The sequence below is a fragment of the Phoenix dactylifera genome, chromosome 7 (assembly GCF_009389715.1).
Source record: "Phoenix dactylifera cultivar Barhee BC4 chromosome 7, palm_55x_up_171113_PBpolish2nd_filt_p, whole genome shotgun sequence".
Classification (NCBI taxonomy): Eukaryota; Viridiplantae; Streptophyta; class Magnoliopsida; order Arecales; family Arecaceae; genus Phoenix; species Phoenix dactylifera.
The window spans coordinates 6,317,326-6,341,999 of record NC_052398.1 but is presented as its reverse complement, the minus strand read 5'-3'; the positions used below and the strand labels follow the sequence as shown (position 1 = coordinate 6,341,999).

At 37.6% G+C, this 24,674-nt stretch overlaps 2 protein-coding genes across 5 annotated transcripts; one reads left to right on the top strand and one right to left on the bottom strand.

Moving 5' to 3' along the window:
• Window positions 1-861: 861 nt before the first annotated feature.
• LOC103710053 (potassium transporter 23) lies at window positions 862-12,529 on the bottom strand. Its single transcript, XM_008795639.4, has 9 exons — window positions 12,272-12,529; window positions 9,642-9,870; window positions 9,170-9,418; window positions 8,939-8,989; window positions 8,530-8,790; window positions 3,174-3,226; window positions 2,932-3,046; window positions 2,495-2,749; window positions 862-2,150 (listed from the first exon to the last, which is right to left on the bottom strand). Exons 1-9 carry the CDS (start codon window positions 12,527-12,529, stop codon window positions 1,105-1,107), a joined length of 2,517 nt encoding a protein of 838 aa, XP_008793861.2. The 3' UTR covers window positions 862-1,104.
• A 4,880-nt stretch (window positions 12,530-17,409) lies between these two features.
• LOC103710054 (serine/arginine-rich splicing factor RSZ21A) lies at window positions 17,410-24,470 on the top strand. Of its 4 annotated transcripts, none has more exons than XM_008795642.4 (7): window positions 17,410-17,559; window positions 19,348-19,452; window positions 20,133-20,141; window positions 21,746-21,834; window positions 22,794-23,016; window positions 23,276-23,380; window positions 23,498-24,470. In XM_008795642.4, exons 2-7 carry the CDS (start codon window positions 19,364-19,366, stop codon window positions 23,520-23,522), a joined length of 540 nt encoding a protein of 179 aa, XP_008793864.1. In that variant the 5' UTR covers window positions 17,410-17,559; window positions 19,348-19,363; the 3' UTR covers window positions 23,523-24,470. The 4 variants fall into 4 exon arrangements, with proteins under 4 accessions (XP_008793864.1, XP_008793865.1, XP_008793862.1 ...); XM_008795640.4 differs by having other exon boundaries at window positions 17,411-17,559; window positions 23,267-23,380; window positions 23,498-24,469; XM_008795643.4 differs by lacking the exon at window positions 20,133-20,141.
• Window positions 24,471-24,674: the final 204 nt, after the last annotated feature.

Sequence of the window (24,674 nt, the reverse complement as noted above, 5' to 3'; positions counted from 1 at the left end):
TGGGTGAAAACTAGTATAAAAAATATTGGCACGTTATACCAACTCAGCCATCTTTGTTGAGAATTTGGAAGAAAGATCGTACGAAGCTTTAGGATAAAACATATAGGGTCTGTTTAAATATTTCTCTATCATTGGCCTAAAAATTCTGCAGAAATCAAGTCTGACCCATCCATCACATATCTTCTAAATAATATGCACATATTATGGCTAATATTATGGATCTCTTCCAATCCATTTCTATAGGATGGAAAAAAAAAAAAATCTGGTATGATCTTTCTTTCTTTTTTTTTTTTTATAATGAGATTCGGTCTGGCCTACTCTAAAAAAAAATCTATGAATACTATGAAATGGGCCTTACTTGGCATGTGTTCTTGTGAATCCTATTAGATTACACCGCATTATTCAAACAGACCCTTGAGAGTTGGATATGCATAAGTATGGCCGGTTTGAAACTAAAGCCGAAATCCAATCGATTTAAATCGGTTTTTTAAAACCGAAACCAATCCTACCATCTATAAAAAATGCTTAAAACCAACCTAGGAAATTCGGTTCGGTTTAATAGATTGATGTTCAATATGAGATGAACTAAGTCTAAACATAAAAATTTTATATCATGTAATGTTGATACCCAATGAGGCTAAATGGGTTGAACCGCATCTAAATATAAAAATTTTATTTTAGTTATAGCAAAAAATATGAGAAGCAAATTTTAAATTAATATATATACACATACACATATACATATATACACACGCACGCACGCACATGGCATATGGATCGCACATGGCATATGGATCAGGTCGGATCCGGTCGGTTTATATACCGGATCGGTTTGAATTGGATTTCTAAAAGCTCAAACTCAAACTGAACTGAATTTTTTTAGTTGAAATCTTTCTTAAAGAACACTACAAAGTATTTTGTACAATCAATTGAAAGGATATAAGATGTGATACTAATGCAACAGCCTACTGTAACAACTGCCGCTTCCCCATCAAAGAAGTACATAATAGAAATAAATTTCCAACATACCGTTTGATATTGTACAAAAACATTATCAAGATGCCAATGCTGTTCAAGTTGAAGCGAGAATGAATTAGGTTCAGCTCAAACCATGTAAGTGATTCCGACCTGCATGATGTTCATATGGGGAACCATCAAGTTCGCAGCACCAGCCCTGCAATTCCTCCTCAGGAATGCATAGAAGTAATTTATAATCAGCTTCTTCATGAACCATGAGTCTTTCCTCGCCCTCACGTCACCTTGTGCAAGAAGGTAAGTAAATCCAGACTCTGTGGCTTCTCGTAGAGCAGAGAGCTCGTACTCTAAACTTGGATCATCATCTGAAGGCATGGCACTACAAGGAAGTACCGAAACACCACCTTCAGAACAAGAAAAGCGGTTATTACCTAACTTCTGATCAGATAATAATGGAACCTGCAGCTCCCCAGCTCCATCTGCAGCTCCTGAATCCCAGGACATCACAGACTCGTCATCAGGCTCAATATCAGCTGGACTCATCTCCAATGCAAGTTCTCGAGCTTCCCTTTTCAAGAACTGCTCGAGGCTCTCCACCAAGAGCTGCTCAAATGCCTGATGGTCCTCCTTCCGGACATCTTTATATCCATATCGGGCAACGCAGCGGAACATGTGGTAGTCCTTCTGGCATACCCTTCGAAAAAGGAATCTTTCCTCTAGAGGGACAACAGGGACAGGAACATACTTGATGCAGACAAACACGATTGTGGAGTGAATTGCTGGGAGAGCAAGCAGGAACTGCCCAAATATTGAAGGGATGCCTTGGACGAGCTCATTGTACAAGAGTCCAATACCTGGGACTCTGACAGTGCCAAGTGTGGATCCTAACTCAGCAACAAAGTCCATGGAAATCTTCTCCCGGATCTCACTCTGGTACTTCAACACACTTCCATAGTTCCAAGTGTACATTACACACAGGAAACAAGCAGCGAAAGCAAGTGGTAGCCACCCACCTTCCATTATCTTTGACAGCACTGCAGATAAGTAGATAAGCTCTACTGCACCAAATATGGCGGGAAAGCACAAAGCCAGGAACAGGTTTGTTTGCCATATGAGAAGCATTACTAGTGTAACCAATGTAGTGCTCACCACCATCACCCCAACTTCTGCAATACCTGAAGGATGAAGGAGCCTAGTAAGTTGTTGATCCCTCATCCTCTTTCAAGTCCACTATTATCAACTTTTAATCATAACGGGAGAAACTTACGCAGTGAAAAGTAAAACAATTTGGATAGTGGAAATTTGCAATACAGCAGAGAGCAAGCGCATGGACAAGGGCAACAGGAATAACAACGAAAGGGTCAAAAATAAAGTCGAGATGATAAAGGAACGTGCCATCAAGTACATAAAATTCAAGGAAACAAAAGGACAACAAAAGAACTAATGAATCTGCAAGCAAGTTTCAGAAAAACCGGCAGCTAAGATAAGATGTGGCTAAAATATTTAAGGGGATACTCACCATATGCATTGGCTATGTCAGTGGTGCTCCTGAAAGTGGCAACAACAACTATGCACATAATCATCAGAAACCAGTTGATGACAGGGATATAGATCTGACCCATGGATCTCTTTGAGGTATGGATAACCTTCATCCTGGGAAAGCAGCCGAGAGCCATAGCCTGCTTTACGCAGGAAAAGGTTGCTGATATCATGGCCTGGCTGGCGATCATAGCAGCAAGCGTTGCTATCACAAAGATTGGCCAGAAAAAAGCCTCTGCTCGCAAACTTCAAAAATCAAAATTTATCTAGCTTACAATAGAATAACTAATTATTTTTGCATTGAATATGCTAATTTAGATCAACGGGTGAATGCTGAATGTGCATCAAATGATTGCAGGAAAGGAATCGTGGGACCGCATAAGCCTAGCACCCCCAGTGATGGCAGAGAAAGCTCACCTGGAACAGAATCATAAAATATTCTTTCTGCTGAACTAGGCTGTTTCATCAGATATGCAGCTTGACCCATGTATGCCAAGAGAAGGCAAGGAAACACCACAAACGTGAAGGCTATCTGTCAAAACAGCCTAACTTGGAAGTTACAAAAAAATGCATCATTCATAGGCATAAGCGCTAAAAAATGCCGAATATGACAAGACAAAAATAAGAAAAGGCAGAGAGGCTGGTCATAAATGAATGACCTGTATAGATTTTACAGAGAAATGGCCAAGGTCAGCAAACATTGCTTCAGCTCCTACAATAATGAAGAGAGAAAATTGGATGAATAATCTTTTTCAAATATATACATAATTGACTAAAATCAGTTCTCATCATCATCAGCAAATGCAACAAGTCCTACCAATAAATTATAAATGTTATATATGTGTATAGATATATAAATGTATTAAATGCTGAAATCAAATAGTATGATGCACATTGAGAGCATCTCCTTGCTATTTCAGAGTTAATTAACAGGGTCCACCTGACAAAATTAAAACTTGTTGATCATAGCATTGGTGTGACGTATGTGATTTTTTCCCCTTTAACTATTGAGTATTCAGTACTTTCAAATGTCATCCTTCGACGTGTCCTCATGGATATCTCACTTTTGCCATGTAATTCGAGTAGTTAAAATACAGAATGTCCAAAGCCAAATATCAAGCATTTTCTGTCCTCTAATCTTGTACAGCAGATCATGTGAAAAGTACATGTGAAAACAGAACTAGAGGATCTTCCATTATAATGGTTATCATCACATGTCACAAGACAAATGAGAGAGGATTTGCATTAGGAGATAAAATAAAGTGTTATTATGTACTATAGTAATATAGTGTTGTAAGGATAAAAAGTTCGGCCTTCATCCACTATTCAATTTAATTCATTTGGAGTTTATTTTGGTGCTTTTAGCAATTTCTCTACTTGTTTTCACCTCAAATAATTTAAACTTGGCCGAGGCCCAGTAGCAACATCTTAAACGTGCACTAAGATGATCTCTTCTCTCTTCTGGGTTGTGAGCCTTCGAAAATCTTTTGGGCACTACTCTTTCGGTCAATTTGGGCTATCTGAACTAAGGTTTTAAATCCCGTGGGGCAGAGATGTCCCAGTGTCTCCATGGAACAGGATGCCCCACTATCTTGCCTCGTCAGTAGTTCCGGTCAAGAGTCCCATAGGTACCCTCGGTCTTTCTCCCCTTCTTCTTTCCTTTCCTTTTTTTGTTTCTTTCTTTCTTTTTCTTTTTTCTTTCCTTTTTTCTTCCTTTCCTCCCTTTTTTCTTTCTTTCCTCCCTTTTTTCCTTGCCTTCCTCTCTTTCTTTTTTCTTCTTCTTTCTTTTTCTTATCCCTTCCTTTGCCTTTCTTTCCTTTTCCTTCTTCTTTCTCTTTCCATCTATTTTCTTTTTCGTTTTGTTTGATTTTCTTTTTCCATCTATTTCTGCTTGAGAAATCTTTTATCCTTTATGTCATGGCGCTTCTTTTGGCTTGTCCTATGCCTCTTTCTGCAAATCTTGTCTGCATCCAAAAGTACCCTTCTTCCACTAGTCAAGTGCTTTACATAACTCCCATATATTTACACAAACAATATGACACAAGATGCAACTATTTACAGGAAATCACATCTAGATAACTAATGCAAGAAATAATGTTATGCAATGTTACTTGGACACGTGACACAGCTGTCAAGTGTCTGAGTATCTAGAAGAATTCGGCATACAAACCTTTTAAAAGTTGGTCATGTGAACACATCTATATCTGATATATGCTTGTGTAAATATGTATTGATTTATTGATATAGAAAATAATGAACTGGATCTATCACTGCTCTCAAAATTCAAATGTCTAAGTGTCCGGCATGTCAAAAAACCCAAAACTAGGTAACAATAACATTATGTAGTGAATCTCACATCATGCACATCTCAAAGGTTGTGTAACCTTCTTAATGGCTTAGATCTTACATTCACTTCCATAACTACTTCAAAGGTGATCTCAAAGGTCTCAAGGATAATTTTTGTATTATCATCATCCAACTCCGACTAGATCATATTAAATAAAGTATTTAATCCTAATCCTAACATCTGCAAAGCCCTCTATTATTCTTCAGATGTCTCATATGCTCTTAGTTTGTCATGTCTTCATCTACCTCTCCAAGGCTCGCCTTCTTAGGGACAAGTGTCAGGAAGAAATAAATATCCAAGTGCCAAATCCTATTAATCTTTCAAGAGTTTCTTCTTACAGGTTGATTCCCAAGTGTCACACCAATACCCATGTCTGAGTGAAGGGTGGGGTAACATAGATTTGTGTCTACAAAGTACTTGATGTTTATCAATCCACTTAGTTTCACCATGTAAGAACTATGTAAATTATCTCTAGATCCTAGAAGAAGCTTCATATTGAGGAGAAATAATCACCAACATTCTTTCTATGTCATTCTTCCAATTCAGCAATAGCTCTATATATTGTGTACCTTTATCCAGAGTTTGTCACTAAAAAGTCAGATTGTGTGATGCAGGAAGCTCCTTCCCAACTCCAGAGTTCCTTGATTAGCTACCTGAACTTGCCTTTGCACTCGAGGTATGCATTATGTTCCTTCTCTGGAAGAAGCTTCATGTTGAGCAGCAATAGACTCCATAATCTTTCTATTGTCATTCTTCCAGTTGAGTGGTCGCTCTACGCTCCAATATAAGAAGCTCCTTCCCAACTTCAAGATCCTTGATTAAGCTACTTGCAGTTGCCTATACTCAAACCATACTTTTTGTCCCTCTAGATCAAACACTATCTGGTTCTTGCTGAACTACTTCTGCTTATGCTTCTTTTTCCTTGGATTCTTACTAGCATACTGCAGAACGTCTCATGGAAGCCCTAAAGAAGCGGCTCATGGAAGTGCCGCGCTTAACTATATCATTGTACACCCAAAGGTAGCGCATCACAGGAAACCAATCTCCATCTCCAAGCCTACTATTGCCTTGATCATCAGTTTTGATCATGTACAACTTGTGCCATGAAAGTATATACACTATACCTCCTCCATATGGGGGTATGTTCCCCTCGGACAACAACAAAAAGAATAACCATTTTTTTGTTCTTAAGGAGTACACATGATTACATCTTTTCAACTCTTCCTCTCACTGAACTAATAATGGAGCACCACAAAATTTCAACAATCCAATTATCAGAATCTACTTAAGTCCCAAAATTGCCACTACTCCCTTGTGTGAAATCTCTCAATAACTTAATATCTGAATCCTAGTGGTTGTTAATGGGACAAGTTCAGCTTCACTCACATTCTATTTAGGTTACCAAAGAAGTATAACAACCAACATAATTCTTTTTTTTCTCTCCATTGCCATGCCTTCTCGGACTGCTCATCAGAGATGAACTATATCCAATGAAGCTAAAAAGAAATTGAGGCTGTGACTTAGAAGTTCCTAGAACATGTTATTCTTTTAGACATGGATTTCTCTAACTTTCGTTTTTGGGATTTCATCATTTAGACCATTATGAATCCCAAACCTGTGACACGTATTTGGATATTAATGAGTTTGTTCACACAGATCCATAGCAAGCCAATAAAATCTGTCAAAATTAGAGAAATTTAAGCTATTACTATTTTTATTAAAAGTTGTAACTAAAACATATTACCTACCATTTGGTACCATGGTGACAGGTGCCAAGATCTTCCATTGGCCATAAAGTTTGTAATAGGCTGACCTAAACTTTCTAATCTAGATCTAATCCATGACATGAGATTTCCACAATTTAATACCTTACCTTCTGCAAATTTTCCCACCATGGTCATATCAACACTACAAGATTCTTCATGCCTATGTGGATTTCTATCTCATCGCAAATAATTTCACCAGCTTAAGCATTCCTAAAGCTCGTTAATTTTGTATTGTTTGCAAGTGTAACAATTCTTGCTTGAAAAGTCACGATTAATATTCAACCAACTCATCTTCTCTGAACAGCTTTTGCATTATGTTCTTCCTCTCCACTAAAACTTTTACATTATTCACCATTAACAATTGTTCTTCCTTTCTGATGGGGACATCAGAGACAATCCTGAGCCCTCAGATTGAGTCAGATCTGAATTGGGGTCCATTTGAGTCCGATTCATTTTCTTTTATTGCATTATTTGCTTTTGTTTTAGTCCAGTCAATTTGGTCAGTTGTTTTGTTATTAGACTAGTCAGTTGGGTTTATGTAATTGGGTCAATATGTAAGGTCTATATAAAGACCACCCTTCTCATGTATGAGGCAATTGATGATTGAATGAAAAAACCCTAGCCTCCTTCTTGTTCTTCTTCTTGTTCCTCCTCCCCTTCTCTTCTTCCTGCGTCTCTATGACCTCTTCTTCCTTCTTCCTCCCTTGTTCTTCCTTCTTCTCCTCTTTCCCTGCAGTGGTGCTACATCACTTTCTTCATGGGTTAAGTCATTGTTATGGATGTGAAACATGCGACTTATGGTCCTTTGGTTCCTTCTTAGAATATTGTCCCATCTCTCCAGATTTTCTATCTTAAAATGACTAGAAGGAAGTACCAAGACTATTTCTTTTCATATTCAAGGAGTACCTAGGTGACAAATTTGTAGATATTCTCTCAAGAGATAATCATCACCTTAAGATAAGAGTAACTGAATTTATTAGAAGGTTCATCATATGATAGGAGATATTCTACCTAATAAACTATCACTGTTAAGTTAGTTGAAGAAGCAAGTACCATTGGTTGCCAGGTCAGGTGCTAACTCAAAGCCAGCACCAGAAGTATTTCTGAGTTAGTGCAAGCCAATATTATAAAGGAAAGGAGGAATTTAAGCCTGTCCAGCATTATACCAATGTATAGTGACAAATAAGGAGTCATTGACACTACTTATGAAACAAACAAAACATAAAGGTCGATCATCATTCACATATGATGGTTCCCAGCACATAAGTCACTATTTTTTTATCGGAATTCAAATGATTGGTTATAAGATTTGGGAAAAACCTTCAAAAGAATTTGTCAGATATAATATGTTCCAAATAAGCATGGTTTACTAATAATATGCCACAGCTTGAGGAAAAAGAAAGAGCGATCAGATTCTTGTTCAGGTCATCCACAAAGAAACAAGCTTAAATAATGAAAGGTGCTGCATTGGCTCGTTTATGATCAAATGATTCCATTCAGATAACTCCCTCTTTTAATTTATCTTGCATGTTTCATACGAACCTCTATAACATGTTTTCCAATAACAAAATTATCTGAACATGTCAATTAGCCTCCAGTGTCAAACTATAGAGAAAACACACTTCTTTTCTCATTAACTGTTTATTTTGACATTTATGCAAAAAAGAAACCTTGTATATATGAATCCAAAATTTATTTGTCACAATAAAAACAAACCAAACATATTGAATCGCTAATCAAAGTTGACCAAATAAATCTTGCATGACTGAAAGAAGGAAACAAAAATTTGGAAGTTAGATTTATAAATTTAAATTTCAAGGGTCCAGGCTGCCTTTTCTGGAAAGGAAGAAACCTAAAGGGGGAAAAATTAAAAACGTTTAGGAATGGAGATAAAGGAAAAACCTGTAATGCACAAAACACAACCACCAAGAGCTGACCATGCTTCTACGGTGTTCCTCTGGAAAAAGAAATAGATGTATGCTGGGTTCAATGCTCTCAGAACAGAGACATCATACTTCAGCAAGTTGTATATTCCAATGGACCCCAAACTGAAGAACCAAAGTGCTAGAATAGGTGCAAACAAGACACCAACTTTGCCAGTTCCAAATCTCTGTATGCTGAACAATAATACAAGAATTATGATGGAAACAAGGACGACAGCATCTGCAAAATGAATTTAAGAAATCATATAAAGGTGAAGGAAAGTAAAGGAAAGAAACTCCAATGACTCCTAAACTAGAAGAGCATTTCGGCACACGGAAATGCATGCAAGTCCTGCAATAGGGCATCAACAAGGGATTGAGTTAAAAACCTGTGTTAAATCCTGGAATTTCACCCTGAAGACCACTCACGGCAGACATTACTGCATACAAAAGGAACAAGATGAGAAATAACACATGGTACAGCACTAAAAAATATGACCATAGAATACAACCTTAGTCCTGATAAGTAAGAATCAGCAGGGCGAGTAAATATGAGATATAGAAAGTGTTGTTGCCGAGATCTATCTTTTTCTAAATATCCTTGTAATTCTATACTATACCTGACAATGATGGAGTAAGAATACCATCTCCCATTATCATGGAGGTACCCATTAGGACAAATAACAAGAGAAGATTTTTTGCAAAAGAACTTCTTTCCAAGCACTCTTTTATATTTAGTGCCCTTTCTAACTCAGGAGTTGGCAACTTGAGACGGAAGCTGGAGATATCTTCATCAGCCCGCTGCCGATTTGGAAGTAGACTAACCTTAGCATACCTGCAAATCAATGAATACAATGCAAAAGTGCCTCCTGCAATAGCAGTCACTGAACATTCAGGCATGGCACCATATTTTAGTAATCAAAATGTTTGTAGAAAGTACAGAAGCATGAAAAGAGATATATGATTACCAAGAGAGAGAGAGATGCAAAAGTTTTTTAATTATATAAGAAAGGAAAAACTAAAGCATAGTTTAAACACCAGAACATAATTTAGTGAAAAAATGTTTAATCTGCTAGATTCTTCATTCCATACCTTCACCATTATCATTAGCTTTCAACACTACAAACACATACTTCATGAAAGGAATGAGCGCAATTGTGTACAAAACCAAGGATAAAGCCCCCAAGACATCAATTTCTGATTTTATTGGAACTTTGCTGAATACATCACTGAAGACATATAAGGGACTTGTGCCCATGTCACCATAAACAACACCAAGAGTTTGAAATGCCAAAGCGAGTGTGCTCCAAAGTGAGAGGTCCTGAGTTGAGTTAATATTAGAAAAAAGAAAGGAGTCAGTCTTCACATATATTAAACCTGATGATGTGACAGGTAAGCTATAACATATGCTTTCTTAGCGATCACCAAGAGTCATGGTACGTCATACCGTACCGGACGATACAAGGCATACCATACCGTACCGATTCGGTATCAGTACACGATACCGAGGGCGTACCGACACTTAGTATGTTGAAGCAGCCCGGTACTGCTTCGATATAGTGATAGTGTAGTACTGGTATGGGGTCCGATACCAAGAGCACCTTGCCAAGAGCTATCACTAACATGTAGAGAACAATTACATATACATAAGACTTGAGAAACCAAACATATCTGGAACCAACTTCGTATAAAAAGCAAACACATTAGCAACTTACGCCCATGTCATCAAAAAGAAAATGAAATGATACATACATTAAGATTCATTGGGAGTGTATAAGAGATTGGGAGTACATTTCTTTTTCTATGTTGCCCCATAACAAAATAAGAAAGAAGTATCAATTCATGCATGCCAATCCTTCTACCCTCTACATAGAATGCCAAAACTAAATGTTGATAAGCAAATGTTGGAAGGTTACGTGCAATGGAATAGAATCCATTGCAGAGAATGAAGGTCTTACATGTACCCTTACAGGGCTCGTTTGGTTCGCGGGAAAAGAAGGGGAGAAAGTGTGGTCAACAGGAAAGTAATGAGACACCTTTTGTTTGGTTGGAGTTTTCAAAGGAGAGAAATGGAAAAGTTGTATTCCCATGGGAATATGATTCCCACATTTTATGAAAAAGTCTTTTCCATGAGAAACATGGAAAAGTTATTTTCCCATAAAATGGAAATCACTCCATGTTTATTTTTTTTCAAAAAGGCCCTTCAGCATTAAAGAGGCATTAAAGACCTAATTTTTATTAATGGTATAATAGGAATTAAACATAACTTTTTCAGGAAAGTAGATGGTCAACCAAACATAAGCACTCTGAAAATCTGTCACTTTCCCATGTTTAACCAAACATGCCAAAAGTACATTTTCAGGCATTCTCTTCCTAGGAATCTTCTTTCCAGGAATCATATTTGTAGAAGAAAAAATACTTCCCGCGAACCAAACGAGCCCACAATGATTAATGGCCCACTCATGCAGCAAGTGCAGATTATGTGTATATATCCTAGTAGTGGTAGTAGCACAATCAGCATAGCTGAAAGTACCTAAAATCTCCTCGGCAAATAACTGATGTGGGACCAAACATACACCCACACGACTTCTCACATACTCTCCCTCCGTTCAAGCTCTGACATCCTCGTAAAGCTAAGGATTAAAGTCCATTCAAATTTAATCACAAGTACCATGATCGGCCTGCGGTCAGCATAGGCTATGGGCCGAGTTCGCTCTAATATCATTTGTAACAACCCAAGACCTCTAATATCATTTGTTTAGTCCCACATCGGCTATTCACTGGGTAAATCTTGGGTACTTATACAGAATCAAAGAACCCAAATAATACTTGCTGACTAGCCTTTTGGGGTGAGGTCTTGGGTTGTTACACCTATAGCATTTATAAGCTGCTAAAGGCCAGGTAGTAAAAGAAGGTCTGAGCATACAAAATGAGCATGGCAAGTTCGAGAGAATGTTCAAGTCTAACAGCCTGACACTGATGAAGGTAGATCAATGAATGAGCACAGCAAGGAAAACCATGAATCGTTCTAATTTCAAACAAAAACAGGGAACTGCTGAGATGGTATAAGGCATCTGCAGCAAGCACCCAAGGAGGCTTTGCTAAACTGAGAGGCTTGCATATGTGTCGAAGGGTCAAGAGGAGGGAGTACAAAGAGATCTTTGTGAGAAAGGATATCTAAAATCTTACAGATGTAGGATATTATAGAGAAGACCAGTAAAGAAGAATATATAAGGCCAACCCCAGATAGTCCGGACACGGTTGGAGGGATATGCTCATGATGATGATCAATTTGTTAATTTAACTCATAAGAGATATTAGAAATTGTTGTACATCTTTAGTTCTTTTTTGAGCATCTTTTGCCCCAACATCATTTTGGGGTATTATGAACCAACAATTTTTTTTTGAAAAGAATTGTGATTTTTGTAAAAGATGGATATAAGTGTGTTCTTCTTTAGTGAAACACCTAAAAAACAGCTGAATCTAAAATCCTCTGGTTTTCTAAGACGATCTTACAATCGCTCACTCTCAGTAAAAATAGTCGCCAGAGTATCGCAATTCGCAACCTCTTAAAAAATTTCGAAGCTACAAAGAAATCGAGAAAATATAACTACAAACACCCAAAAGCATAATTTCCGAACTTGGTCTCAAACTCCGAGAAGCACTCAAAAGTCAAAGCCCAAAACCCAGAGAACATCCAAAACGCTAAAAAAAGGAAGTACCTTTTGGCGATGCTTGTGGGAATCTGCGATGCCCATGGCCTCCACGTCCAAGGAATCGACCCTCCGGGGCTTCTTGGCGAGTCTCCGCCGCAGCGACCCCTCCCCAGGGAGCTGGAACGCCGCCACGCCGCCCCAGCTCTCGTCCTCCTGGAGCGACCACGGCGGCGACTCCGAGTCCACCTCGCTCCCGTCCACCCACCTCGTCTCCGACCGGGACAGCCGCGCGCTGCCGGCCTCCTCGATCTCCCCTTCCCACATCTCCTCCCACACGCCGCCTTCTCGCTCCAAAGTCCTCCTTTTTTTTCCTCGATTTTTCTCCGATTTTTTCAGCTGGAGTCGATTGGAAAGGAGGGATCTCTCACCGCGCTCTCCACTCTTATCTCCGGAGCTCTCGCCGAATTGATGGCGAGGCTGAGGGTGGCGTAGGGCGGGTCGGTCGCGATGGATTTTCTTTTTTTTTTTTTCCTTTTTTCCGGGGAAGGGCTCGTCGGTTACTGTGCTTTTATTGTCGTCGTCTCCCCTTACTTCTGCTTCGAGCTGACGGGGTGGTGCGGACCAATGCGATGCCCGGCCGTTCCGTTCACTGGTTTCTTACCGAGAATCGTTGCACATCTAAACGGAGTGTGATAGGGACAAAACTCGTCTCCTGGAATGTATGTATTGGTGGGTTTCTATTTTTGTCGGGAGGCACTTAAAAGCGTGAGAATTACGTGGCCCCACTTCCCCTTACTTGTGGGTTGTATCTCTTTTGCTCGAAGGAAGGGTTTCCCTTACCACGAGCGAATCCACCATTAGATCTCGCAACGTTCACTTCGGATCTGTGCACATAAGAGTTCTAAGTGCTTTGAGAGTTGTGTGGGAGCGATCCAACGGTTTGCATAGCGAAAGAAGACCAATCATTCTTTCACCGGAAAGATACAATCCGAACCTTTTCTCTAGAGGCAAAAATCATATGGTGCGCGTACCATCGTATGGTACGTGCTCCTATTTCAACCATGTCCGTATAGTATGCGAATCTCAAAAAAAAAAAAAAAAAATTTGAGAGAGTGGGGGGCACCTAGAAACGTGGGGCGCTACGGGGAGTCGAGGCGGAGTGTGGGGACTTCGATTTTTTTTTGAGATTCACGTACCATACTGACGTGGCTCAAATAGGAGCGCGTACCATACGATCTAGTATGGTACGCGCACCATATGATTTTTGTTCCGAGTTTGTCTCACGCCTCTCTGTCGGTGAATTGAACTTTGGTTGCATTGGTTGTATTCCATATTGCGACTATGAATCAGCGGCGCCCACGTGTCCTTTTGTGGGTGGGCTGCGAACGAGCCTCCGTTGTTGTTGTTTTTTTTTTTTTCCGTTTAACGATTGCTCGCACTACTCTCGCATGAGTATACTCGGCTACATCACTATCAATAAAACTATACAAAGTAGAAGAAACAGAGGACTACTGGATCCACAGACAATCTCCAAAATGATAAGCGATAAATGAGATGACCCAATCCGCAGCTTGGTTTGTCTCCTGAAAGGCGTGTCTCGCCTAGGCAACATAGCACTCTTGCAGCAATCGCTGTGTGTCATCTAGGAGCGGGTGCTCAACCTCCTCCTGTCCCTCCTTCCGTAAGCTCTCAATTAACGAGACTGAGTCCTCCGGTCTGCTCACGGGCTTTCGGAAGCAGACTATTTTTAACCATTTTAAATTAGATTTCATATTCTAGACCTACATGAAAAATCTTTATATTGGTTTAAAATTACATTTTTTCGAAATTACTTGAATTTGTAAATGCGTATCTATTAATAATGGATGCACGAATAATATGAATAGCATGCGGAGATGTTCTTACAACCATTTGGGGATCTACTAATCTCAAAAATTCACTGTTTTTGTGATACATATGTATGCGGCTTGTTTGTCACAAAAACTTATATCAAAAAATATAATTATTAAAGAAATATACATAAATGAAGCATGTGTATAGTTTCCAAGCTTGCAGGAGAAGAGGACAAGGTTAATCGTTTTGACTTGTATTGTTAAAGATGTAATGATTTACAAACAAGAGACTACAGTCTACACTCTCAATCGACGAAGGCAGTGCGAGGTTGTGAAGATTGGGAAAAGAGGGTAGATTGCTCATTAATCATGGTTTGAGATTCACATGACGATTAGCATCAAACAAATTGGGCACCACATCAACTATTAGAAAAGCATCTCTCAAAATGAAGATGGGAGGAGATTGAAGGTGGCTTCTGTCATAACTTTAATTAATTGTATAATATTCATGCACACAGGAATCATGTACAATTGAAACAACTCAAGATCGTAATATAGTTTTGTTAACTACAAAAATGGCAACAATTGGTTCAGGTAAATTCATAATATAAAAGAGTATATGCCTAGTCTTGACAACTTCACATTTTGCAAATCTAAAGATAAAATAAATATTTCAACAAAATTTCTAGAAGATTTATGTGAAAAAAAGAGAGTATTTATAAATAAATATACCTATGAATTTGTCAAAGATGCTCATCACTTATTTATCTCATGTCTATTTGAGCTGCACATTTAGGATTGCTTGCAATGGACTTCCATTTTCAGGGTAACTAAGCACTTTCGAACATTTCAATTATTTGAAGAAAAGCTTGCTTAGAGTTTTTTCTCCTTTTGTAGTAGTAACTTATGAAAAATTACAGTTGTAGCAATTAGTGACATAAGAGAATCGAGAGATGGAGTCGACAAATGGGCTTCGGGTGTACAACATGGCAAATCTGATTCGAGGCATGGTTCAAGTATTTTTCAACAAGAGATTATAAAGCAAATTGGTTGTTCTTGGTTCGCTAATCTAATGACTGAATAGAACACTCCTTCTAGCCACACATCCCTTGCTAATTGGAGACCCTTCCAAGCACTCAAGATGCCAATCTCTTCATTATTTCATAGATTACTTAAGAGAGACATACACTCAAATATTCCATGGCAAATGTGAGAACACTCAAGTGAGCTTTGAAGTAATTGAGTTCCTTTTCTTAAACTACGATAACGTCCGCTAAGAAATCAAAGAAACACAAGGCTTGTTTATTCTCGTAGAATCTCTCCCAACTCCTCTAATGACCAAGTAACAACCCAGTACCTCACCCAAAATGGCTAGCCAGAAGTTACTATTTGGGTTCCTTGATCCTGTATAAATACCCAAGATCTACCCAGCGAATAACCAATGTGGGACTAAACACACGCCCGCACGGGTCCTCACAGACCAAATTCAATCTTTCTAATCTACTTGATTCTGTTTTTCTATTGAAACCTTTTTTTTTTTTGGTTCCATCCTCTAGCTTTTACTTGTCCATGATATTTTATTTATATATCATTGGAATTCTACAGGCATGCGGTATCGTCATGGAAAGGGGGAGGTTTTTGATATATATAGTTCTCTAAAATAAAAAAAGAAAATATATGAAACAATCTTATTCAGGGATGGAGACACATTCAAGGTCTCACCGCATTATAATTTATATACAGCGAAATGGACAAAATAAGCGAGATGATTGGACATAGTAGAGGGGGATGTATCGTCTGTTGCATGCTTTCTTTCTCTCATGCTTTAGAAATCAAATAAAATATCTCCACTTCCCGACGTGATTCCTTGCAAGTAGACATTGTTGCAAACATTCAAAGGAATAATTTCATGGGCCAAATTGTACCAATCTAAATATACAAAATTATATAAATATTCTCACAGAGTTATTATTTTTATATGTACCTTAATATATTATAATAAAATATTTATTTTGTATGTATATTTTTTTATTTTTTTGCAAATGTACTATACAATCTAATACCATTAAAAATGAGTAGTTTAAAATTAAAATGACTGAAAGACTCTCAATCGGTAGTATGCAAGTAACAAAATTTATAAGGGCATCCATACAAATAATAACTTTATAAGAATATTCATATAATTTTACATATTTAGAAGATATGCACTCAAAAAAATTATTAAAAAATAATTAAAACTTAGCTGAGACTTGTTAAGTCTTTCATGACTCAGTTGGATCGAAAATCAAAGAAAAGTCTAAGTCATATTGTTAATTTTTTTAATTCAAAATCCTAACTCGATTAAGTTGGAATATTGGATGACCATTTTGGTAATTTTATTATCTTATTTGATTTTGATGTAATTATTATTATCGAGTCTATGATATCTATATAGTTTTTATTATTTTTAGAATAATAAAACATATTGAATTTAAATTAATTATATATGTTTAGATTAGTAAATTTTTTTAGTAATTTATAAATGATGAGTTGCTGTCGGTTTGTTATGGAGAGAATTTCACAAAGACATCGTGATTTATTCAATAAAAATTAAAATCAACATAAGATTATGAGGCATGAAAATACCGATCTTTTTGTCACCCATTTTAATTAAGTATAACCGAATTATCTTCATTGGCTTCTGCAATTTGAGCATCTGCCCCAAAACGTGTTGGATTAATCCTCAAACTTGTTTAATTCAGAAGCGGCATGGATTTAGCTGATGTATTCCCATTTCAAATTAAATCACATGATTAATCTAACAAATTTTGCGGATGGCAAAAGCCAATTCTAGCTTTTGTAAATTTTTTGTAAATAAAAATATTATTAAATGCAGGGACCGGATGTTTCCGTCTGATTTGCCTGATGAAGTCACTATCTAATCTGCCGTTACTTAAGTGGTGTTGGTGTGATGTACTCATACGGGGATAGGGCTACCACACTGGTAGAGCTCTGGCACGAATGAGAAGGGTATGAGTAAAAAATGTTCTATCTGCATCCAGTATTCTCCAGCGGAGAGGGGGCCTAGTAGGGGTTGCTACGCGGGTGAGGTTCTCCTCACCCCCCCCTCTTCCTTTTTTTTTTTTTTTTTTAAATAATAATAATAATAATAATAAATAAAATAAAAATATTATTAGGATGTTTAAGTAATTTCGTAAATTTAGGATGATAAACGTGCAACAAGAACTTAAATTTTTTAATAAAAAGTGTAATTTTATGTTTAGAATTAGCAATTTTACATATTTAGCCCTTGCTAATTTTGCCCTGCCGGTTCAAGAAATTTGAGCGATCTCAGGGTCTTTCCGGGGATACATTGTTGTTTTGTAAAGGGACCCTATAATTATCGTAGGCCTGAACCCTCACCTCGTCCTCAAGGTCTTTTTTTTCTAGGGCTTCCTGCGTTCCAACCCTCGGTCCCAACTCCCAAAGCTTTATCGAGACGGTGACTCGAAGCAGCTATCTCGTTTCCTCGACCCATTGACGGTAATCCGAGGCTTTGCTCTTCTTTCGTCTCTCCTCTCCCGTTTTTCCCCCTTCGATTTTTATATCATCTCTTTCTTCTCCGAAAGATTAAAACGTAGTTCGATGTATCTGTAGAAAAGCGCCAATCCATTTTGATCGCGCAGGAAAGTTTTCACCCTGCGGGGAACTAAATCCATGGATTCTTGAATTTTCTTTCATTTTATTAAGTATTTGAGAATTCCGCTAAATATTTTGGTCGATGTTATTTTGGGGGAATAAATAGCAGTTGTTTTTGAAATATTTTCGTGCTAGGATCAGTGAATTGATGATTCTTGAATAATTTAGGGAGTCTTGGGACTTGTGACTGGCCTTAAAATCGTTTAGACCATCGGTTTGATCCATAAATATTTGGGTTTTCGTGGGCAGGTATTAATATGGAAAATCTTGAAAAATCATGTTTATTGAGTTGCTCAATTTTAGATTTTTCTCAATATCATTGTTTCGTCAATTGAGCCATAGGTGGTGGACATCACGGTCCACTAGTCTGCCCTCGCCTCAGGACCCGTCGAGTCTTTGTTTTATAGTCATGGTATGCTTGTTGGGTCAGGAAGACACTACCATACCTGCAACAATAATGTTCTTGTTGGATTCGAACTCGCGACCATCTCCAGACATAGGATGGTGCCAACAGCTTGGGATAAGTGTGTTGGTTTTCATCAGTTCACTTGTTATCACGTGTTGTCAAGTTTCACGCCCTGCTCATGCCGAGAATGAAATTAGAGAAAGGATGCAGTTTACTATGTTTTTTTTTTGTCGAGGAAACAATATTCATATCTGATTGAGAATCATTTTTTTTTATACCCATACTTGACAAAGGTTGATGAGTGCATGTGCATAGTTCATCTCCCATAAATTGTACAGATTAAGATGAAAAGAGTCAGGTTGTACATGCATTCCGACCACCTATGGTGAACCACACACACATGCCGGAGCTTTGCAGGGGCTTATTAAGCTAGAAATTTCTGATGCTGCTGATGTGCGTATATCATGCTGAGATTTTGATGATGCTGATGTGTGCACATCACGGCGAAGATTTTTGATGATTTTAATGGTCTGCTTTATGGCCTGCAAAGAGAATGAGTCTTATACCCTTACAAAAATTCTAGACATATGAGGGAAAGCGGGGCTTTTGTGTGAATTATTCTGGAAGTAGTTATTGTTGGCTATAAGTTGATATTTTGCTGTTGGGGAATCTTGGGTTGCAAGTGTAATGTTAGGTGGCTTAGAGTATGGCAGATAGTCTGTCAAAGAATTTGCTCAAAGGACTCACCTTTCGTTGCGGAAGAAAAACTGTTTTAATATGAGGGTATTTTTTGATGTTCAAAAGGGTGCTCAGATTAATTGCTCTTAGCTATTTTCTCCCTATCTGATTTATTGTTTTTTTATGTCAAATGTGTTTTCTTTAATGATGAACAATATTGATTTTAATCATAACAATTTTTGTATGACTTTTTTGATTTTATGCTGAATATCATTAATATAAATAACATAGTCATTATATGTAGAATGAATGCTAGGTTGGTTTGCCTTGATGGTAGTCCTTATCAAGTTTATGATGAAGATCTTTTTAGTATAGTATCACCATGCTAGTACATATTTGCTTAATCATCAATTTTTTATTGTTGCAGAACAGTAGAACTTCTCTTTTAAGAAAATTTGAGAAATTTGAATGTCTATTGTCTTGTATACTAGATTCAAGTTGGCATTTGTTTCTATCATTTATAAGTTTCTTTTTTTTTCATTTATCAGGTCATCGTTAGTTATAATGTCTCGAGTTTATGTTGGGAACTTGGACCCAAGAGTCTCAGAAAGAGACATAGAAGATGAATTTCGAGTATATGGTGTGCTTCGCAGGTGAGACATGATCGAGTATAAATTGCACATCATTGAAACATCCTGATATCTTTCCAGAAATTGTATGGATTTGTATCACATAACAGATCCAATTGCAATCACTTCAATAGTTCTCTTCCCATTGACTGTTCCCTTTCTTTTGCTCTTGGTAAGTCCAGTTATTTGCCAGAATAAATATCATAATGAGTAACATCAAAGGCATAAAGATGACTTTTCTTTCTTTAACTAACAAATAACAATTAGAAATTTGTGTGACATATAAGGTAGCATATTCTTTAACAATTGAATGCAAATATGAAATACTCTATGATAGTTAAATTCATATGCTCATGGGATCCTCATAGGAGTATAATGTTAACAATTAGACCAAGGGGGAAAATGCTAGATGGAGTCCAATATGAGACCAAAAAATGAAATAAACTGTTTTGTGTGGGTTGTACCATTTTGGTTTTCCATTATTCTTCCACATATCCTGGACAGCAGAAATCTTGGAGCAGTCTGGTTGAGAATATAGGACTCAAAATTACAACTCAACTCAGGTACTTCATGAATGCTCTTTGATTAATGTTCGCTTGGTTGGTATTATATGCACTCATGTACCCTCTATAGCTTCTAAAACTGTACTGAATGCACATGTGTATCAGAATAGCTGTCTAAATTGAGCTTGATACATCCTGCAGGAAAGCGAGGTGATCAAACCTGCCATTTACTTCAATCCCATTGCTTTCCAGGGGCTGAAACTTGATCATATTTTTATTTGGTGCAACAGTTTGTTTTGGTCCAAGTATTTTACAGCTGGTTTCAGGATTGCTGTCACAATTAGAATTTCTAAACTCTACCATTTCCAGAAAAATCAGTGGAGGTTCAAAATTGGTTATATGTAATATTGTCTTCCACAACTCCTAAGTAAGAATTTTTGTTCTAGGTAACAAAATTGCAGTTCAAGGGTATAAGAACAGGTTGAATTTGTTTTTTAAGCCAGCATTGCAGGAAGACATATCTTGAAACTGGGTTTATCCTATTGGTTTGGACTCTCTGTTGAGTTCAAATAAGCTAGATGAACGTGCAGACATATTTCGCAATGAAGGCTGGTTAATATTGGTAGCATACTGTTTGCCAAGCTGAAAAGATGGTATGCTTTGATATTCCAACAACATGACTGAGGGTGTCTTGGCAGTTCCATTGTTCTATATGCACTCTTCTTATCACCTCTGTATATGAGAAGAAAGGTTGAGGAAAAGAAACTGCTAGGTATTTCCACATTGATAACACAACAAAGTCTGAGGTCAAGGTGTGCTGTGACTAGGACCCAAATTCTTAATATGCCAGCACAATGGGGTCCTCTTATCTGCTTAATCTTTCTACGATGAGACTGTTTGTGTTTGAACCTCCCTTTCTCTTAATTCAATGATGATTCTAGTTGAGTGGAAAGTTATTGTTTTGTCACAAATGTGCTAACTGGTTAAATTGTTCCCTTTCCATCAGGTTGCTAAAACTAGGTAATAGTGGTCCACTAATGATGAACTTCTTGGATAGATGGTCATCTTATCCAAGTAGTTTTCTCCTATCATCCATGCTTTTCATTCAGTCTGGCAGCTGATTATGGTTCAGTTCCTAACAATGATTGCTGAGGACATAGGTGCCTGCTGATTTAGAGCTGGCATAAACATGGTAGCTTGGGTTCATGCATGTGGTTCACCTTTTCTTGGAGAGTCTTCCGTGTTTGCTTGATCATTGTTTTCTTTTTCTTATCACAGACCATTGGCTTCAGAGTATGATGATTTAAGTTTTGCATATAACAACAGCTTTGTGGTATTAAAATTCTATGTACTGCAATCTTTCTATTGATATATTTTATTTGAATGATGATTTAATTGTCTCAATTTTTTACGGAAGGTTTATATATATATTTATTGATTCCTTTGAGCTATTGATCAGTGTTTAGGAACTAATGCTTCCTAAGAAATTAACTGGAAATATATGGAGGATCTCTGTGAATTCTGTTCTTTTCTCTTTTTTTTTTCTTCTTTTTGTAAGATTTTTTTGGCACTCTCGTTACAATTTCCTGGTATTATATATTTTTTCTGGCATGAAATGGATCAATATTTTGCAAGATAATCTCATTGATTTTTGGGTGTTAAGCTTGCATTTTCCTTTTATTTTCTTGATAACATGCATAATGGCCAAATGAATGTTGTAACTGGATTGACATTAATTAGTCCGTGTTGCTATTGTTTTCTATAAAACTATATCTTGATATTGCCATTTTCTGCATTATTTGAAATAAATGCAGTGTTTGGGTTGCTAGAAGGCCTCCTGGTTATGCATTTGTTGAATTTGATGATCGGAGAGATGCATTAGATGCCATTCGTGGATTAGATGGTATGTGGACTACACATTCTTTATCTTTGTAATGCGTCAGACATCAGTATATCTTTATGTTGGTGCATTCTTGTTGACTTTTAACTTTATTTTCTTTGATCAAATGGTTATCTTTTAGAAAATCATATTAAAAAATCAAGTCAATGTTTGAGATATGTTTCTTAGAAAGTCTTGGGACTTACTTTAAAAAAAAGTCTTATTTGATTGTGTATTGTAGTTATTATTACCAAAAACATCGGTTTTCAGTCTCCCAGCTATAGATATTTCTGTAATGTTCAAGCAATTGATGGAGAAAAAAATAAAAAAATGAACTAAATTGAAGAAATGCCATTTTGGGTCCTGTTTGAAATATACCCAAGCAATTGACCTGATGATGATCATCCATATTTTTCTTGTGTTATGCAGCATGTAAATTGCTGACTGATTTGAAAGTGCATGAATTGATGACTTACATTGAATGGTTCAAAAATTTTGAAATCTCACTGATACTTTTTGACAAGCACGATCCTTTTTGGCATTTTAGCTACATAACATGTCCTAGTTATGTAGCTTATGCATACAGTGAGGTGATAATTACTAATATCAAACTATACCAACAAGATTTGTGTGATAGGTTTGTTCTATGACGCAAGTCACTTCTTGCTACCAAGAAGGTGAGATATACTGACACTATGCTGATTTGCAAGCTTTTTTTATATAATAATGTGTCTTGGTGAGATTTAAGGGAATTAAGTAGTAATTTCATCTGCATGAGCTTATTGGCATCTTATCCCTCCAAGCTTGAAGGACCCATGTAACTAACAGATAATCTGACACCATTTTTTTTTTAATAAGGGGTATATTCAAGATCTTCTTTTTGATTTGCATGTGGGTAAAGGTGGAAATATCCCTCCAACTTATTATGTGGTCTAGCTATTCTGAAGCAAGGAAACTATGTTTTCTTGTAATTCGTTTGACAGGGAGGAATGGTTGGCGTGTGGAGCTTTCTCATAACTCCAAGGGTGGTGGTGGTGGTCGAGGTGGACGGCGAAGTGGTGGTGATGACATGAAGTGTTATGAGTGTGGTGAGCCTGGTCATTTTGCTCGCGAGTGTCGGTTGCGTATTGGTTCTGGGGGATTAGGGAGTGGAAGGCATCGAAGCCCCAGTCCCCGATACCGCAGAAGCCCGAGTTATGGGCGCAGGTATGATATTTGCATTTCAACTGTTGGACCATCTGGCTTCACTGATTATTTTCTTTGTTCTGCATTTTGGTCATCCTTTTTAATGCTCTCACCTTTTATAAAATCTTGGGGCAAGTTGAAAAAGTAGGTTCACTGAAGGATGAATTGTCATGTATTTCATCATATCACAAACTTTATTGTTCTGAGATTTTAGCGTTGTGAATGTCTATTTTTTATCATATTCATATTGATTATCTTATGTCTGTGGCAGGAGCTACAGTCCACGTGGAAGAAGGTCCCCTCGACTTCGCAGTTATTCTCCTCGACGTGGCCGGAGCTACAGCCGATCACCACCTTATCGCAAAGACTCTCCATATGCTAATGGGTATGTCACTAGAGAGCACCTATTGCCTTATGACTGCAAACATTTGCTTGTGTGTTGTTCTTTTTACATTTTTACTATTCTTGTATCATTTATTGATGTCACAACTTATGCTGCCAGGGATCGTCGGCGCAGCCGGAGCTGACTGCATTGTGCTTACTTGGAAACCAACTACTTTGTCCCCATTAGTTGTAGTCCTGCGACATCTTTCGGCTTGTTAGACCATTGAAGTATGTCTTTTGATTAGTAGTTGGCTTCTGCAAACTGTTTTAAGTGCACAATGGAGCTCTTGACTCCTCAGGACGCTCTCAGCTTGCTGTCATGTTGAGAGGTTACTTTTCTACTTAAGCACTTATATCTAGAATTCTATTTGTGGCAGGCTTGAATTGACTTACATCTTATGCTTTAGAATTTATATCTGTGATCTTACAAAGACCTGTCCCTTTGTGTTTGTTTTGAGGTGCGGTTCTGCTAAAAGCTGAAACGACACTCTCTTCGGCTCTTCTGCTCTTCTGCTCCTTAACTGACACGGGTTTTCTGCACTGTGCATCTCACCATCTATTCTTCGCCCACTTGTGCTTTATCTCTGCTTGGTTCACCTGCCAATCAAAGAAAGGCACTGAAGCTTCTATGGAACTGTTTAGGTTCTCGCCTCAGCCTGCAACAAAACCTTCTCATTTCATGTTTTAGGTTTAGAATCCCAAATTGTCTGCTTCAAGAAGGGGATGCTGCTGCGAGCTCATCGGTCATGCCTGTTGGCCCCTGTGGTTTCCCACTGGACCGTAATCTTACCCATGCATCTTCTGGATTGTCTCTGTTTATTTTGCTTCCATGGTCAATTTAGAATGAACTTAAAAGAAAAGGTGAGTCATAATTGATATTTAGTCTTCTGAATCATGGAGATGATTAAATTGCCTTAAAAGGGCAATTGCATAGTCCAAATTTGATAGTATTGCTTGCAAACCTGCATGAATTTGTACAAAGATCTTTGCAGGTGTTCATGATCAGCAACTTATCCAGGTTTTTGTTAATTAGGTGGTGATACTGAAGATTGTTAGCAGTGATATTAAAACATTACAGTTCTGTTTGTTTTACAGCCTCTCTTTCATGGTCTTTACATTACATTAGCAATGATACTGAAGATTGTTAGCAGTGATATTATGCTTATTCTCCGTTTGAAGTGCTCTCTAAGAAATTTCATGGTCTGTTTGGTTGACAAGTTCGTGGTGGTGATTAGATATTTGCACATAGTGACAGAATGATCTTGCAAAATAGGAACACATTCATTTTGACTTAT

Excerpts from the sequence above, each read along its gene's own strand:
- LOC103710053 (XM_008795639.4), bottom strand. The coding sequence starts at position 12,529 with ATGTGGGAAGGGGAGATCGAGGAGGCCGGCAGCGCGCGGCTGTCCCGG. Across the intron at positions 9,419-9,641 it reads AGCTAATGATAATGGTGAAG|GAGGCACTTTTGCATTGTAT; the intron begins GTATGGAATGAA and ends CTGCTATTGCAG. Across the intron at positions 3,047-3,173 it reads TCTCTGTAAAATCTATACAG|ATAGCCTTCACGTTTGTGGT; the intron begins GTCATTCATTTA and ends CTGTTTTGACAG.
- LOC103710054 (XM_008795640.4), top strand. The coding sequence starts at position 19,364 with ATGTCTCGAGTTTATGTTGGGAACTTGGACCCAAGAGTCTCAGAAAGA. Across the intron at positions 21,835-22,793 it reads TGCCATTCGTGGATTAGATG|GGAGGAATGGTTGGCGTGTG; the intron begins GTATGTGGACTA and ends TTCGTTTGACAG. Across the intron at positions 23,017-23,266 it reads AGCCCGAGTTATGGGCGCAG|GAGCTACAGTCCACGTGGAA; the intron begins GTATGATATTTG and ends TGTCTGTGGCAG.